We start from the raw sequence: 19,356 nt of genomic DNA on the forward strand, positions 1-19,356 counted from the left end.
TAGTTTCTGTAAATAGTTGTGGGATAAATCTAGCCATTTTTGATGTTTATTAAGGCTACAACTGAGGAAAAAACTAAATTGCTCCTCCACTGTACCACACATGGTTAAAGTGGTAAAAAATTCACTTTTGTCAACTCGTCAGGTTTTATGAAATCGTTGACAAGTGCCCTGAAAAAGTCTGTATAATGTGATTTAATACGTTTTTTTTTGCAAATGGGGAATTCTTCTAATGCCGTTTCATGATTCTATATACTGTATATTTGACCTTTGTCAACTCCATCAGTATTTTAAACCGCCGGGTGAAGGTTTTTGTTGATTTTGAAAGAAATGTCTTATTCTTCTTATCAATTTATTGTGTAAAAATGTTAAAACATCAATGAAACTACATGATATTGTGTCCTAATTACCTAAGAACATTGGTGATATATGTTCAATATTAAAAGGAGGGAGGAATTTAGAAACTGGGTTGTTCATAATAGTGTGAAAACAAGCAAAAAATAAACAGAATGTATTTTATGATTTAGATCCTTTACTGAAAACCAATATTACATAACTGAAGATTCGACATTGTTTTTGGATGGATTCAATTAAATTAGCTTGCTTTTTAGTGTGTCTGACGGAGTTGACGCAAATTAAGTTGTGAAGTGAATAAATATAATTTTTTAGAAAAAATATTTAGAAATAAGCCTGTTCCCCTACATCAGGGATGTCCAAACTTTTTTAAAAGGGGGCCAGATTCAATGTTGTGGACACACCAGGGGGAAAGTTATCTTTCTATTACATTATATATATAATGTTTTGTTTCTTGGAAACATGACAGATTTGACAAAAGCTTGAGCTGACAGTAGAGTAGCTTGCAAATTTATAGATATTTAACAATATCTGTAAAACTTTCATCAACCAAAGATTTTTAATGGGTGAAATTTAAATATTATTAGTGAGTTAGATTTCTATTCTTATTTAAATTAACGAGTACTCTATTTAGATCACCACAGGTAAAACGCGCAGCGCAACTCGCGAGTTTACTTGCTGAGTGTTTCGATTACGCGACAACTAATATTTTGTAAATTTTTTCCAAAATAGGTGCCACGTGTGCACTGCAAAAAATGCTCTTAATTAGTATTTTTGTCTTGTTTCTAGTCTAAATATATCTAAAAATTCCTAAATCAAGATGCATTTACTAGACAAGTTAAATGACATAAGATATTTTTTCTTGTTTTCTGGAAAATAAAATGAAATTGAAGTGAGTTTTTGCTTAAAATAAGCATATTTATCTGCCAACGGGGTAAGAAAAATAATATTGGTTCTGTTTGCAATCTTGTTTCTGTCCCAAATGTATTTCCCCCCCCCAGAAATCAAGAAAAAATATATAATTTTCCTTAGTAAAAGCATCTTGATCTAAGATTTTTATATATATATATATATATATATATATATATATATATGGACTGGAAGAAAGACAGACATACTAAGTAAGAAAACCCCTTTTTGCAGCCTCAAGTTGTTTTGTTCCGCTTTTGGCGATGTTTCCCTGGCCTAAAATGTAGTACTGCCACCTTGCGTTGACATTGTGAACCAGCACGATTTGTAAATTATGCGTGGGCGGGCCACATTTAATATATTTTAGTAGCTTTCCTGTAGCTCAAACAGTAGAGCATGGCGCTAGCAACGCCAAGGTCATGGGTTCGATTCCCAGGGAAAGCAAGAACTGACAAAATGTAAAATGTGTACCTTGAATGCAATGTAAGTCGCTTTGGATAAAAGCGTCTGCCAAATGCATAAATGTAAATGTAAATGTAGACAAGCCGTTTGAAATTCATCTCCGGGCCGGACTTTGGACACCCCTGCCTTACATGGTTCATTATCCGAGACCGTTGTCTACAAAAAAATACCAATTTTTAATAATGTATGTTAGTTTTTATATTTAAACATCTAAAACATGTTTCGTCCCTTATCTCAAGAATCGGTGATATATTTACACATAAATGAGGCCTGAAAACGATCCGAGAATATCAGAATCCATTTGATTTTTTTCCTGCTTACACGTTTTTGGGTCATATCCGATCTGTGCCACATGGGAGGACAAAATCAGAATTGGGTCACTTGAACCATGTAATGTAAACATTAAGTTTTAATAACTGAAATTACTCTTGTGATACTCAGCCTTTGGAGGAAGAGGAAATCGTTGACCTGATTTTGGTGAAGATCCTCAGTCTTTTTGGGATCAAATGTAAGAAGAAGGAAGAAACTCCTCATAGTGACAAGAAAACCTAGTCCTCAATCATCGGCCTGTGATCCTACAAGAGGATTGCACTTTCTTCCTGCCTTTTGCAGACTGAAAATATCAGTTTCTCTGTTGAATTTTAACTTTAAAATAACTGCTTCTACAATAACACATGGTAGTTTTGATCAAACTTTAATTTTCTTTTCAGGAAAAGCAAAATGTACTTTTAAGGAGCATATTATTTCTGAAACATGTTATAAACTAGCCACGTTTAAATGAAGTAGCGCTCTTTGTGAACTTGTAACAAACTGTACACTTTGCATGTAGTGAACAAAATAAAACAGGTTAGGCCACAGGAGCTTGTTTGACATTGCTTTTATGATAATAAAAAAAGAAATCTCATCAGTGTAAATACAATGACACGGCTGCGGTTGGACTTTGCTGTAACACTGGACACTTGTCATGATATTCTGATGGTCTAATAACGGTGTTATAATGTAAATGGGTCAACTTTGATCAGGACCAAACATCAAGAAAGAAAAGAACATCTGAAATGAATTTCTTTCTCTTTTAATCAAAACAGAATACAAGTCCTTTATATCAAAAAGACAGACACGATGCCCGATTTAGCCTGGAGATTGTTAAAAGAGGAGGCAAAGAAACGCAGACCACCTCCCTTGTTCAGCCAAGATTGCGTTAGCCCAAGTTCATGCCAGTTCAGGTTCATTTCTTTTCCTTTTTGTCATCTTTCTTGGCTGCGGCGTCTCCCTTCTCCTTGTCTTTGTCCTTATCTTTATCCTTCTCGTCCTTCTTCTCTTTCTTGCTGTCGTCTTTCTCCTGGCCCTCTTTCTTTTCTGCGTCCCGGTTAGCAATTTTGTTATTGATGAGATTATGTAGTGCCACTACGGAGCGGATGAGCGAGGCCAGATAGACCACAAGCATCTGGTCGTTGGTCTTAAGGTAGAAGGCCTTGACGAACTCCTGCAGGTTGACATCAGGCAGCAGATTGAACACGTCCTGCAGCTGATAAATGATCTGGTGATTGATGGGCAGTTTGCCGGTCGCGACCTTCTCCAGGTAGCTCTTGATATCCAACAGCTTGGAGTTGAGCCCTTTCAGGCCATGCACCTGATTGGTGATGCGTTGCGACAAAGTGCCAACTGTTGTGTCCTTGATATCACTGCAAGAAAGCATCATGAGAATAAATAAACCAGGTTGCTCGCAGATGTTTTAAAGTGTCCCATTATGCCATTTTCAAGGTTCCTAATGTTGTTTGGACGTCTCCTACAACAGGTTTACATGCATCCAAGGTCAAAAATCTCCATTTTCTCATAATATACTGTAGGGCTGAACGATTAATTGCATTTGCGATAATATCGCGATATGCTATAACGCGATTTCCTAACCGCAAAGGCTGCGATTACAGTCTGGTCACGTGACACGCGAGAGTAAAGTCTGCAGAAGAAGCATCAACTTGGCACGTTACACATAGCCTATCATATGCCTGGCCTAAAAGAAAAAAAAACTATTTGTGTTTGATCTATCTAATATGGTGTTGTTCATACTAAAGGCTACCATCATCTCTCCAATGATTCTGGATCGATTCTGAGCTTAGATTTTAACTGCAGGTGCGCGGTGGCGCTGCGTGTGTTTTAGAAACACCCGTATTCGGATTGCTTCCATTATATCTCTCTCACACACACACACACACAATCACGCACGAACCATAAAATAATATTTCATAACGTTCGGAAAGGTTGACGGCGCGAATTGCAATTCGCAGGCTTCTTTGCACAGGATAAGCGCTGTGAGAAACTGATGTCACGCTTACTGTGTGTGTTCTCGCCCGCCGGTATTTTCCTTACAAATGCTCAACGAAGGCTTCATTCATGTCGTTAGTAACTCACTGACAGAAGGCTTTCCATTTCAAATGCTCACGCGGCGCATTGTGAAGAGCACGCGTCTGTGCGCGTCTCAAAATGCTTTTATGACGCAAAATTAATGTAAACACCATCAGTAATGTTTTAATGAATTAAACAGACAGGGCAAAAACATCTTATATTTCAAAAGAGATCTGTGCATTAGTGTGAATGCAGGTCTCCCGCTGTCTATGATGTCATGATTAATAATCAAACAGTAAAGCTGAGAAAGAGAAAAATCACTCACAGTTCAGACACTCTTAAATACTGAAAGCACTCTTTGTTCATTGTTTGTAATATGTTTTTTTTGTTTCTCTTTATGATTTACTACTTTGATTTGCAGCTATATTAGTTTATATATTTAAAATTATCAACATGCAATTGTTTTAATTAAAATGTTATAATGTGTAGTTATTTTAAAAAGCTTATAATTACATATATCGTAATAAAAAACATTAATTATTAATATTAATCTTATTAATTTATTAAAAACTTTTGAGAAAGAATTGTTTTGGAATCGGATCGTGACTCCCAGAATCGGAATCGGATTGTGAGGTACCAATTAAAGATTTCCACCATTACTATACAATAATGTATTGTTGAATAATACAGAAGATAAAGAGTTTAAAAAATAATCGCATATTAAATCGCAATCGCAATATTGGTTATAAAATTTAAAAAAAAATTCGCAATTAGATTTTTTTCCAAAATCGTTCAGCCCTAATATACTGTAAGACGGCATGAATTCGCTCCAAGGATCGGTAGCGAAACGCGGTGAAGGCCGCACGCGTGTTCAGTGTCTCAGCTGGAAACATGGATTTGATTATAATATTCTTTATCTGACTCCATTTATCATAGTTGTGGCATTTAGAAGAGAACGCCAACTGGTTGTTTGATCATTTATATTTGATAGTTAATCATACATTTAATCGTTCCGTTTTAACCCTTTGTTGCAATTATACCGTTCCACATTGGAGATAGTTAATAATTACAGATTAATTCAGAAAGGATCAAAAATGTAACAATTTATTAACAATCAAGTAAATGTAAAATGTCAATTACATAATAGGCAGAAATCTCTTTTAAAAGGAAACAAATTCTAATTATGGTTACACTTAAAATAGTTTCAAATAAATGTAAACATAAACCCTTAATTATACTCGGTAGGCCTCTGCCTAGAATGTTACCTGTGTGTGTGTGTGTGTGTGTGTGTGTGTGTGTGTGTGTGTGTGTGTGTGTGTGTGTGTGTGTGTGTGTGTGTGTGTGTGTGTGTGTGTGTGTGTGAGTAGGTGAGTGAGTGAGTGAGTGAGTGAGTGAGTGAGTGAGTGAGTGAGTGAGTGAGAGAGATAGAATATGAACCAAGCGTGTTTTCTTTATAATTCTGGGACAACCCTAGTACAAAGTATGCATCATCAATAAGGTGTATATTGAATTTGGTATTTTAATATCACTAGGTGTGTTTACATGGAGCACTGTAATCGGTTTAAAAGTCCAATCCGAATGAAAATGCTCCATATAAACACCTCAATCGGAATAAAAATGCCCAAACCGAATGAAATTGTAATCGGTTTGAGAGGGGTGGGATAAACCTTTTCATGAACCGATCAAACGAAAAAGTCCACCATGTAAACGACCTGATCCGATTACTATGAGTGTACGTCTTTCCGTGACGTGATATACAGCGCGCGCCTCCACAACTCCACAACCTCTCACACAACCTCTCACACCAGGCTAATGTTGACAAGAGAGGAAAGTTAATTTTTCCGAGGTATTAAACTTTATTTCGTAACATGTTATGAACATGATGTTGGAATAATGACACAGACATAACCTGGCTACACCATCTCATCTTGACAGCGTTTGTCCGAGGCTTCAACTGCACCTGACAGAAGAATTCATTTTTCTGAGGTGATTCTTACACTTTACAACAAATAATGAATAGCTTTTATAAAACTGTACAAGTCCTGGTGGCCGTTGAGAGTTGCCATGGCAACGGGGAACATTCAAGCTGCTGGAGAGGACGTGTCGACATTTTGTTTCTCGTAAGTTAGATATAAAAAAAAAAGTTGAACAACAGTCTACTTTAATTACTTTTGTTAATATTTATACCTTTGTGATTATGGTATATTTCCTTAATCATCTGAAATATCTATGCGTTTAGTACTAGTATGCGGAACACGTCTTGAATGCTTTCATTCATGTTTCACCATACATCCTATGTTTTTATTAGGGATGCACCGAATCCAGGGTTCGGGTTCGGATTCGGCCGAATATTGGGCTTTTTGACTGGGTTCGGTTTCTGCCGAACCTCAGAATTTTTTTCCACCGAACCCGAACACTAGGCTTGCACTATGCGCGCCCCGCTGGTCGAACGTAATGACGCCGCTGTTGAAAGTGAAAATGGAACTCATGAACAGAAAACGTGGCAGTATACTTTAAGTCAAAAGAAGGCGATTCAAGTTGAGCTACGCGTTCAATTTGCAATCCCGATTTGTCTCGTGATGACAAGGACCCTAAACAACAGCCGCTGTTATAACATTTGCATATGAAACATCCGAGAGAATACGAGTTGTGCATGAAGGAATCTACAGACAGCAGCCAAAATGTATTTTATTTTACCTTGCAAACAGCCTATAGATCTATAGATCAGATAAAATATTAATAAAATTAATAAAATAGGCCTACACTAAATATTTTTCACTTAAATAATTACCAAATTAAGATGACAAAACGAAAATACACTGAATCCGTAAGCTTGAAGAACCGGAATTAGGTAAATAGGTAGATAATATAGGCTACTATATATCTTTACATATACTATTCTCTTAAAACCATCATTTCGTTATTTTTACTAACCCAAATAATGATTCATCCGCTAGGTTGCACGGGAGGGGGAAAAATAGGTTCCTTCCACTTAAGAGTTGAGCTCTTTTTATTAATATATCTCTTAACATAAATACTATTTTCTACTTTAAAAAAATAACTTCGTTATTTTACTAACCCAGTGTTTTGTATGTGAATGCTGTTTCACGTGAATATTACCACAGGAGTGAAACACAAAGCTTTGTTTAGCCTAGAAAGGAAATAATGGTCAGAGAGCTCTTTTTAATTCTGTTTTGCGATCTGTATCTGGTCACTCGATTTTCCGTGAATTTGAACAATAGGCCTAGCCCATTTTATCCCAATGGACATGGACATCTCGTTTCTTTTCCCAAATCTTCACTCGCGTCGCACCCATGTTCGCAGGGGATTATAAACGTTTCTTCCTTTCGTTTGCTTATAATTAAGTCTATTATAACTTCACATCCTTTACTGTGGGAAAGTATAAAAAACACTGTAAGACGAATAGCCTTTTACTTCAAATTTTATTTAACACAGTTTGTTCTTGTTATTAAACTTGGTAAGGCGCGTCAAGTTTGGTTTATTTGAATAGCGCATTTCACACACACACACACACGCCGGTGATTTTAGTTTCGTTTTCTCTGGCAGTGAATAATCAAACATTGTCTAAATGTCTTGACCCTGTGGAAAATAAAATCCACTCTTCAGACCTTTTACAACAAGTGTTGCTTTGCAACATCAGTAGAACATATGAAGACGAAGATATTCGAGAAGGTGTCTATTCAGTGTCCCATTCCTCTCAAAGCGCAGAGCGGTATATGACACATCTTTGCGGGGAAATAGTATGAATCAAATATTTTTCTAACTAATATTTAATTTTCATATATTCTTGAGGTTACCATTATTTACTGATAATCGTTTAGATGTTTTATAGGCTGTGTTGTTTCACTGACGGAAGTGCTAAAATAAACATGCATGCTTATGGATGTTTCAGCCTCAAATGATTTCAAAATGTAGGCTATATATCTGGCATAGACTACAGTATTTAAAATAGCATATATGCATTAGTTACATTCTCAATTTAATTTACAGAGCAATCCCTGCTAAGTTTTTAGTTTAACTAATACGCTGTCAGACTCGCAACGGGGGCGTGGCTTCACGATGGTGGCGCTCCATCTTGATGTCGGCACAACCCTAGCGCGCGCCTCCTGCGCTCTCCGTTGGGTTGTTCTTTGAAACAACAGAGGACGACTCGGGGTAATTTTTCTATAAACCATCATGAAATAGCGTCGAGAAGAACATACACGACAATGTTTACTTTAGTAAACTTGACCAAAACAGTTAATGGCATCCCTACACTGCTGTGGACGTTGTTAACTTCATTAATGTGTTTACTTTGATAATGGACTGCGGATGGGAGTAGGATTCGGTATTCGGATTCGGATTCGGCCGAATCTTGACCAGTGGATTCGGTATTCGGCCGAACCCCAAAAATCTGGATTCGGTGCATCCCTAGTTTTTATTAATAATTTGGGTGCATTTTATAGTTAATTTTGTGTTTTTCAAAATAAATGAATTGAATTAATTTTGATTCCGCATTCATCATTCACAGCTGTTGAAATAGCCATTGTATAGGACATAAATTAGTTTAAACTACTAAATAATACATTTATAATAATAAATAAATGTAAAAATTACCAACACTATTGATCCACGATACTAACGTTACGAATCTGATGCGGCAGACAAACTGTGTGCGCATGTCACAAAATGATTCCGACTGAAAGTCAGCACATGTAAACACCAGATCGGTTTAGATAACGTCTCATGTAAACAGTCCACTGAATCTTTCAATCGGAATGACAAAAAAACTGCGCATGTAAACGTGGCTAGTGTCTTACTGCTTTAAAACTGACTACAAACCTGGTAAAAATGAGTGGCGGGCAATGGAGGAAAGCCTTGTTTTGCCCTCCAGGTGGGCGTTCCTATAATGCTGTGGTGTCACATGAAAGCTATGAATACACAGTGATACGAACAGTAACGTTGGCGTCGGTTTTACCGCATCAATTCCAGCACGAGTCCACATCCTTTGGAAGTGCATGTAAAATGGATTTGCTTTCACAGCGCAGAAAATAGCCTCTTCTTGTCATGTCGACAACACACAGCAAGCTCTTCCAGTCTCAGATACAACTACAGTGTTTGGTAGACGTTGTTCGTGGGCAGCCATTGAAGACCACAGACTGGCATTATACACATTTGTTACAAACCTATGTAGGACTGGAATTACTAATGACTCGTTTCAGGCAGTTCAGAATTGATTCTTTTGTGAGACAAGATCTCTATTTGTCTTGCAGTTTGCAGACATTTTACATTCACAAACTGCTATATTACACACTGCATGAAAGGTAATATCCCAAAAAGCATAATAGGGGCACTTTAATACATGTAAAATGAATCAGCTAATTATTTATGTACAAGTTTGTCTCCGTCTTACCGCAACAAATGCTCTACACCCACTTCCTCCGCCTCCTCTGCTCCGATCTCACTGGTCACATGCTCAAACGTCTTAGATGTGGGAGTTCCATCCTTCAGCAAAGAATAAATGTCAATAATTAGCATGAGAGGCGTCAAACATAATATATAAGAGAACTGCACAAATACTTACATCATGCACTTCCTCCACTGAGATGTAAGCTTCAGTTGGCAAGCCCAGGTCTTTGGGTTTCACATCAATAATGACTAAAACCTTTGGGAAATACAATGGATTTTAATAAGCTTAAATGAAGCCGTTTCTCCTGTATGGTGGTGGGTGAACCTCATGAAACATGTCAAGAACATATACAAGATGCATTTCACCCCAAAAATGAAAAGTAGGAAATTATATTTTGCATAAAGAAAACGAAGCCTATTTTTTGAAATATTAAAGGATTAGTTCACTTTAAAATGAAATTACCCCATAATTTATTCGCCTTATCACCTTCAGAGTTATATTAATAAATATACTGGCTCTTTCAAGCTTTATAATGGCAGTGAACGGGGCTCACTGTAAGAAAAATATCCATATTTAAAACTTTATAATGTAAAATATCTAGCTTCTGCAAGACCACCGTCCTTATTTAACTTGCGGAAAAAGCGCAACTGACGTGACGCATGACGTTGGATGTAGTGTAAGCGTTTTGAACTGCGAGAGGCGTAAGTTGAATACGGAACACGGTCTACCGGAATCTAGATTTTTTTACTTTATAAAGTCTTAAATATGGATATTTTCGTAACAAAACCGCATAAATTCGCTTCAGAAGGCCTTTATTAACCCCCTGGATCCGTGTGGAGTACATTTATGATGGATGGATGGACATTTTTGAGCTTCAAACTCGTGAGCCCTGTTCACAGCCATTATAAAGCTTGGAAGAGCCAGGATATTTATTAATATAACTGATTGTGTTCATCAGAAAGAATAAACTCATATACACCTAGGATGGCTTGAGGGTGAGTAAATCATGGGCTAATTTTCATTTTAAAGTGAACTAATCCTTTAAGATTTTGTATTATGGCATCCTTTTCATTACAATTAAAGAGCACCTATCATGGAATTTTGAAATTTACCTTTCATGTAGTGTGTAACATAGATCTAAGTGAACAAAAACATCCTGTGATAGCTTGAAATATGACAGTGCACCGTATATATAGTTATTTTCTTTCAAAAGTAAGAGTCGACTCGGAGTCATTTTTAAGAATCGTTAGAAGACCGAAGCTTTTTCTCTGACTAGATGACGTCAACTTGTCAAGTTATTTGAATACGATACGCCCACTTATTGCGCTCCAAGACGCCAGTGAAAACTAGAAAACATCATGGCGACGAGACACTGTGTTCTGAAGTGCGACTCAAAAGCAAACTTTTTTCATCTGCCCAAGGATGAGCATTTGAAGACTAAGTGGCTTGAAGACAAACCATACATCGTCGCGATTGAGTGTTTATTATTAGTCGTCAAATGTATGTTTCGCGATCTCAGGAAGCTTTTATTATGGACTTTTATTATGGCACATGGTTCTTCTTCGTCTGTCTGTACCATATGGACTACATGTGCACAGAGCGCCCTCCGGCTGCCAGTATGAATTGAAAACAACACATAAGAGACTCAATCGCTCATGATTAGGCTATTTCTGCCCATTTTGAGGAAGTATTGAATAAAAAATACTCCTCTGTTTAGAAATTTGACACAGACATATGAGAATCTATCAATATGTCTCCTCATCTGCACACTTTTGAACTAAAAGCCCTGAGGGATGTTGATTTGTCGCGAGTCTTCGTGAGGAGTTTTTTTATGAATGAGATCAGCTGAGGCTCATATTACAATCAAACAGTACCGACGCGGTTTTCATATTCATAACTCCTGACACATATTAACAAATTACTGTCATTATAAGACTTTGATGGGCGTTCCGTTTCCGAGAATATCTGCACAGACTATACCAATAACAACTGACTGGGTCATCTGACCAATCACCGCAGATTAGCGTCACGTAAAGGCAGGGTTTTGAAAAGTGAATCACTAAAGGAATCATTTGAGAATCGCTGTCAAAACAGGTAAAAATAAATGCATATTATAAGAAAACTAAAGTCTTTTTTGTCATTGCATGCATGCAAAACTGTTGTTGGGGACTTCTAAAATAATATTTGGAACATTTTAAATGCCATGATAGGTACTCTTTAAATATCCTCTGCCAAATCCCAGTACTGTAAATCAAAATAATAATAATAATAATAATAAATAACAAGACTTAAATTGTAAATTATACATCATACTAATATTTGTTGTACTGCCTGTAATTCAAGCATTCAGTAAAACATGAATGTAATGAGAATCACTAATCGAGAAAGAATGATAGTGGGAATAAAAAAAAAAGAATGATAGTGGGAATAAAAAAAAAAACTGTCAAAATGCAAAGTTAATAATACTAAAGCAAAGCTTCTGTTTATAATTTATATTAATACAAATTATTTAAATATAATAAACAAAAATATAATTACAGATAAAGATATTATTAAGGATCCTCCGATTGATAGTCACATTTTATGACTTGATCGGAAGTCACTAAACTTGTTATTGGCCGATCAGGATGACATGAAAGAGGTGGAATATTTTTTATTTTAAATATATATATTAAATAAGTATTATTATTGTGTATAATTTTTATGCAAAATATTATATCTGTTTTAATTTTAGAATGGAACATTACCCAGACATGCTTTTGTCAGATATACAGTGTAAACTAAGCCAAACATTATTAAAATAAACAGTATTACATACCGAATTGGAGCAGTACTGTTTCATGAGCTCATTTATGGCAATATCATTCTTGTGCAGCTTCGGGCCCGTGTGGTACCACCCAACTATTCGCTCCCTTGCTAGAATTGAAAGAAATAATACCATTACTCTATTAGACATTGGATATGAGGTCATGTCCTATAACAATGACATTAAATGTTGTATAAAATATAATATTGGTTCTTGATATGTGCATAGTTAAAGGGTGTGCTCACACAAAAATTTAAATTCTGTCATTATTTACTCATCCTCATGTTCCAAACCCGTAAGACTTCCGTTCATCTTCAGAACACAAATGAAGATCTTTTTGATGAAATCTGAGAGCTTTCTGTCCCTCCATCGACAGCTATACAACAACTTTGACACAAAGTTCATAAAGAGATTGTAAAACTAATCGAAATGAATTGAGTGGTTTAATTAGGGCTGCACGATTAATCGAAATCAAACTCCAATCGTGATTTGGCTTATGTGCGATTATGAAAGCGTAAAGGCTGCGATTTTAATGAAATCAGACAGATCAGGAGTAACCGCTGCTCCGTCTGAAAGCACTGCGAGTTTGAGTCGCTTATAATGCGAGTTTGAAAAAACTAAAAAAAGACAATGTTTAATAACGCTTTAACTCACTTCTTATCATCAGTCGAGTGTTTGATATTTCCTTTTTGTGAGCTGATGTGGCTTCTTATCACAGAATGAGGCAGACGATTCATTATTTTATAGTATTCTATGCAGTGATAAATTCTATGTCGATTAGCACTGCATTATAATATACTTTATTATTATGAAAATACCCGAGATACACCATATCTTGATGCAGTCGTGTGTTCATTGTCTTCATGTTTAATCAAAGCGCTTTTATCTTCTTTTTATTCAACTACACATTAGGAATTTCCTGCAAACGTCATTATATTACTTCTCTCTGAGGTAAATGTGGCATTTCTGCTCGAGGGCGGCCTCTGGCCTCCAGTATGAATAAAACATGAGTGTGTTTAGTGCTCAGCAGTGCTCACTACATCCTATTTTGGGTAAAAAATAATACTCCTCTAAATAAATGTATGACAATCCATATGTTTTTCTCCAGTGTACAGGAGTGTTTCCCCCACAGTGGATGCATAAGAGGCTCATATTTCATATTAAAGACATAGACCTCCTGACAAAAATTAAATAATAATAATAATTATTAATAATAATATATTTTACACTAAATCCTTAGACATTTCTAGTGATTTTTAGTCATAGGCTGCCTGCATGTTAAGGTAACCCTGCAGTTTTTTGTAAAATATGTTTTCTGTAAAATATAAATATTATTATTATTATATTGTTATATTTATTCTTAAATACTCTATTTTTTATTTGTAATAATGAAAATGTTATTGTAATAGTAACATTTCTTATTTTGTTAAATATTATTAAATATATTATAAGCAATAGTAATAATCATAATTAAAAAGAGACTCGGTCGCTTTATATGATGAACAGACTGAATTTAGTCTTTTATTCACATATAAACATTCATCAGCGAACATAAACAGAAGCTCAATCAAAACTGTGTATCACGAGAATGAACCTCATTGGTTCTTGAGGAAGCTCAGACGTGCTTCTGAAAATTTGGACTAAACCGCTCAATTCATACGGTTAGTTTTACGATCTCTTTATGAACTTTCTGTCAAAGTGGTAGTTGTGTAGCTGTCAATGGAGGGACATAAAGCGCTCAGATTTCATCAAAAGCATCTTCATTTGTGTTCTGAAGATGAACGAAAGTCTTACGGGTTTGGCACGACATGAGGATGAGTAATTAATGACAGAATTGTCATTTTTGGGCGAACTATTCCTTTAAGCAATCTTACCATTGACTTTCTTGAACATGCCGTACATATTCTCCAGATAGTCGTGGTCGAGGAACCAAACTGAATCATCCTTGTCGTCCTCATCAAAAGGCACTGGCACACAATTAATAAACATTAATTACACTATATTTAATTTTTTTGAATTGTACACTAAGAGATGCAGACATACCAGCGAAGCTGTTGGACACATCAAGCACTTTCTTATGCCATGAGCCCAGAAGAACACCCACAACTCGCTTCTGACTGCCAACTTTACCGATCCTACAAAACAAAGACAAGGTTTACAGAGGTTTACAGAGAATACAAAAAAAACTAATACAATGTTTTTGAATGGTTAAATTTAACTCTTTTTGAATATATAAGCGGTGTCAGATCATGTATTACAATTGAACTATAGTAATATAAACATAATATATACAGATATATGTCACACAGCAAGTTATGCATCACAATAAATGAAGTAGGAAAACGCGCAATAAATCTGGTTTATTTATGAAATTACAGTAGGCTATTAATTTCTATAGTTTGTGTATTGAATTGTCATTTTCGGATAGCTTACAGTCATACTTACGAGTAAAATGATCTGTACATGTTAATAATCATAACTGACTTCAGTTAGTCAGATATTATCTGTGCCTATGCAAGACGACGATATAACATAAACGTTAATGTTATTAAGAGAAGCCGATATGTAGTAGCGCCATAATATACCTCAATGTATAAACTCTTAAAATGTCGTCTCTTTTCATGTTTTTACTTAGAGAGTGATTGCATCCAGTTAGCCTTTAGCTTGTAGCGGCTACTTCCATTGACACATAATGACAGTGAGTTAACAGTTTTACTATAGCACCATCACAACACTCATATTTACCTGTTAAAATGGTCCACGACACTCAGTAGCACCAAGGGATGAACGACGACCCTTTCTACTGCTAAGTCCGGCATTTTCACTCAATAAATCCGAATACTTGTGGAAAAAATTGTGTTTTTCTGTTGCTCAGCACGCCAGTTTCATGGACGCTGCGCCGTTTGTTCCGCTTCTGCTTCGTGTGTTACACACAGTGGCGCTTCGGCATGACGCACACGACGCACGCGAGCGTCCTCTGGACTGGAGGAAGAATTACACCCTGATAACCTTCAACTGATAGTATCTAAACAACTATCTAGACAACTATCTAAAAACAAGACGAGCACCGCAATATAACAATATTCAGTATACTTTTATCAGTGAATGCATGGCCATTGTAATCTGTTTTGTTTGCTTATGTTACAGCGCTCCTTTAAACACCAGATGGCGCTGTTTATCATGTTTAGTGTTACTTCTATGGTTACTTCATGCGGCTAGGTAGTTATTTATTTATTTATTTAAATGACCGTAATTTAGTTAACTAGTTCTCGTCAGTTGATATATGTACTGACAAATTCCTTGGAGTCTCTCTAAACTCAAATAAAAAGTGTCAACAATTCCATCGTAGCCTAATCTGTTTGTACACAGAGGGCAAATAATGTAGGCCTACGCTTTTCTGAAATCACCTTATGAATCATCATAGGCCTACAATGACCTCAGTGTTCGGTCGATATGTCCATTGTAGAGTAATAAAGCACTGTGTGGTCTACAAAGTTATAAATCGAGTACAGATAAAATCACACAGGGCTATAAAGTAATTAAAAATTGACCCCACAAATTTTGTGAACTTTAAATCAAATAATAAAAAATGGCAGGGCTGAGATAGTGTAGGTCTGAATGTGTCCAGATATTACTATGAAAGACCACTGACAACATATCACATATGAACATGAAGAAGACCATAGAGTTATTATGAATGACTGTCATGTAGCTTTTCTGATGATTTGTCAATGATTGAACAATTGTAAAACTATCCACGTTGATCCGCTAATCTCATTTGCTTTGCAGATTTATAGGCAATTAACACAGTGGTATAATGATACGATGCTGTATTATAATTAATTTATTAACAGCTGTAAAAGGAGTAAATGAAAACAACTGCTTAGGCTACATCATCATGTCAAGGCTTTTTAAACTCTCATAAGGTCAAAGTTTGTGCTTTTCTTGTTAACAATTACTCTATGAATCACTTTGAATACTCCTTCCTTACATTCGAATTTGAATTGCAAATCTGGATCCTGTTCGCTACCTCAAATCAAATTCAGGATTTAATCAAATGTTCTCAGTTTAATTCTGTATAAACTAAACTAAAAATGGATAGTTCACCCAAAAAGTAGCCGAAACGATGACAGAGTTTTCATTTTTGGGTGAACTATCCCTTTAACATCCATTGTGTGAGGACAATAGTGAATGTGCTGAACATGAATCATGTGTCAAGCTGCCAAACATTGTGTCAAACAGTCCTCACAGCCTGCGCTGTCCCTAGACAATAATGGTTTCATTTTTCCCAAGAACATCACTGGCATGATGGCACGACTCTTCATAGACACTGATTGGGTGCTTTGTTAAACATGTTTGTTTTCCTAAGAAATGTGTCCCACTGACATTTGCTGACCAGAAAGTGTGCAGGGGTCAAACTTTTTTGTGTGAAATATTTTCTTGAAAAGAGTGCTTGTGCTCTATTTGCTTTAATACTTAAATATGCATTTAATTGTATCCCAACTGATAAAAATTGTTTTGTGGGGAAGTAAATACTACAAAAAAATAAAAACAAATGTAATTCCTATCTAAATAATTAAGTTCTGACATCATTGCTTTTGTTGTGAGGTATAGTAACTTGCTTGTTTAGTCACTTGTTTTGTGACATCTGCAGTTAATATTATACTCAAAATGACATTCATAATCAAAAATTATCCATTGAATGTGTATTGTGTACCAAGTATTCACATCTCCGTGTTTGGGTGGGTACAACTTTTCTTCTAATATGTAGATACACTCTAAAAAAAAAGGTTCTATATGGCACCAAAAATGGTTCTTCGTCGTAATCATAGAGGAACCACTTTTGGTGTTATAGCACCATATCTTAACATGTTCTGTATATGGTAGCAGTGCTATATAGCACCTTAGTCAAAGAACCGCTGAAGAACCTCTGAAGAACCGCTGAAGAACCACTGAAGAACCGCTGAAGAACCTCTGAAAAAACGCTGAAGAACCACTGAAGAACCGATGAAGAACCTCTGAAAAACCGCTGAAGAACCACTGAAGAACCGATGAAGAACCTCTGAAGAACCGCTGAAGAACCACTGAAGAACCGCTGAAGAACCACTGAAGAACCTCTGAAGAACCACTGAAGAACCACTGAAGAACCACTGAAGAACCGATAAGGAACCTCTGAAAAACCGCTGAAGAACCACTGAAGAACCGCTGAAGAACCACTGAAGAACCTCTGAAGAACCGCTGAAGAACCACTGAAGAACCACTGAAGAACCGATGAAGAACCTCTTAAAAAACGCTGAAGAACCGATAAGGAACCTCTGAAGAACCGCTGAAGAACCTCTGAAGAACCGCTGAAGAACCACTGAAGAACCTCTGAAGAACCGCTGAAGAACCACTGAAGAACCACTGAAGAACCACTGAAGAACCACTGAAGAACCACTGAAGAACCGATAAGGAACCTCTGAAGAACCGCTGAAGAACCTCTGAAGAACCGCTGAAGAACCACTGAAGAACCTCTGAAGAACCGCTGAAGAACCACTGAAGAACCACTGAAGAACCACTGAAGAACCACTGAAGAACCTCTGAAGAACCACTGAAGAACCACTGAAGAACCTCTGAAGAACCACTGAAGAACCACTGAAGAACCTCTGAAGAACCACTGAAGAACCTCTGAAGAACCACTGAAGAACCACTGAAGAACCACTGAAGAACCGATAAGGAACCTCTGAAGAACCGCTGAAGAACCTCTGAAGAACCGCTGAAGAACCACTGAAGAACCTCTGAAGAACCGCTGAAGAACCACTGAAGAACCACTGAAGAACCGATGAAGAACCTCTTAAAAAACGCTGAAGAACCACTGAAGAACCGCTGAAGAACCACTGAAGAACCGATGAAGAACCTCTGAAGAACCGCTGAAGAACCACTGAAGAACCGATGAAGAACCACTGAAGAACCGCTGAAGAACCGATGAAGAACCTCTGAAGAACCGCTGAAGAATCACTGAAGAACCTCTGAAAAACCGCTGAAGAACCACTGAAGAACCGATGAAGAACCTCTTAAGAACCTCTGAAGAACCACTGAAGAACCGCTGAAGAACCTCTTAAGAACCTCTGAAGAACCACTGAAGAACCTCTGAAGAACCACTGAAGAACCGCTGAAGAACCTCTGAAGAACTACTGAAGAACCGCTGAAGAACCACTGAAGAACCACTGAAGAACCGCTGAAGAACCGCTGAAGAACCGCTGAAGAACCACTGAAGAACCGCTGAAGAACCTCTGAAGAACTACTGAAGAACCGCTGAAGAACCACTGAAGAACCACTGAAGAACCGCTGAAGAACCGCTGAAGAACCGCTGAAGAACCGCTGAAGAACCTCTGAAGAACCGCTGAAGAACTGCTGAAGAACCGCTGAAGAACCTCTTACCCCTTTTCCACCAAAGCAGAGCTAGAGCTAGATCGGAGCCAGAGCCTAGTTTCAAATCGGTTCTTTGTGTTTCCACACCCAAAGCCCTAGCTCCGAGCCAGGAAAAGTGGTTCTTAAGTAGCACCAAAACATTGCTGGGCTAGAACAGGGCTAGAAGTAAGAACCGATTACGTCAGGTGCTGGGGGCGGGGTCAACAAGACCAACACAAACTTGAGATCCGCCATGTTTGAAATACCAGCTAATGGAGCTAACAGCTGCTGCTCGTTTGTAATCTCCGTCTTTACAAATTACGGCGAACTGCATGAATGCATTGGATTCGCTGTGTTTTCGTTGTGTTTTGATGCCGATGTAGGATTGTAAAGCCATGTGAATCAATAGTAACGCAACGTTTGCATTGTTGATGGAAGGCTTGTTCGCAGCGGTGCTGTGCAGAGACCGATCGCCGTATGATAATGAGTCCAGCGAGAGCATATGACTCCTTATGCTTTTGATTCACTCATGTGTTTTTTTTAAATATATATCATACGTGGATCAGTCTGCGCAGTGACGATGCATCTCGAACAAGCCTGGTGTGTGTGTGTTTCCCGCAGCCCAGGGTTGCCAAGTTTTCACAACCAAACCCGCCCAATTGCTACTCAAAACAAGCCCAATCGC

The 19,356-nt window shown here is 37.1% G+C and overlaps 2 protein-coding genes across 2 annotated transcripts in view; one reads left to right on the plus strand and one right to left on the minus strand.

Annotated features, from left to right (window-relative positions):
• Window positions 1-2,606, plus strand: part of pkd1l2b (polycystic kidney disease 1 like 2b) — a gene marked incomplete at its 5' end in the record, with an annotated part of 58,783 nt that extends 56,177 nt beyond the window's left edge. Inside the window, one exon of the mRNA XM_079838742.1 lies at window positions 2,164-2,606. Within this exon, the coding sequence (XP_079694868.1) occupies window positions 2,164-2,274 (111 nt within the window). The 3' untranslated portion in view covers window positions 2,275-2,606. The remainder of the gene's footprint in view (window positions 1-2,163) is intronic.
• Window positions 2,584-15,415, minus strand: psmd7 (proteasome 26S subunit, non-ATPase 7). Its single transcript, XM_079802815.1, has 7 exons — window positions 15,027-15,415; window positions 14,325-14,416; window positions 14,156-14,248; window positions 12,294-12,391; window positions 9,650-9,730; window positions 9,479-9,570; window positions 2,584-3,404 (listed from the first exon to the last, which is right to left on the minus strand). The coding sequence occupies exons 1-7, from the start codon at window positions 15,098-15,100 to the stop codon at window positions 2,948-2,950; spliced, it is 987 nt and encodes a 328-aa protein (XP_079658941.1). The 5' UTR covers window positions 15,101-15,415; the 3' UTR covers window positions 2,584-2,947.
• Window positions 15,416-19,356: the final 3,941 nt, after the last annotated feature.

This window comes from Gobio gobio (assembly GCF_949357685.1).
Source record: "Gobio gobio genome assembly, chromosome: 2".
NCBI lineage: Eukaryota > Metazoa > Chordata > Actinopteri > Cypriniformes > Gobionidae > Gobio > Gobio gobio.

Coding starts and splice junctions, on each gene's coding strand:
- psmd7 (XM_079802815.1), bottom strand. CDS start 15,100: ATGCCGGACTTAGCAGTAGAAAGGGTCGTCGTTCATCCCTTGGTGCTA. Junction 14,417..15,026: donor GTCGTGGACCATTTTAACAG/GTAAATATGAGT, acceptor TTTGTTTTGTAG/GATCGGTAAAGTTGGCAGTC. Junction 14,249..14,324: donor TGTGTCCAACAGCTTCGCTG/GTATGTCTGCAT, acceptor ATTGTGTGCCAG/TGCCTTTTGATGAGGACGAC.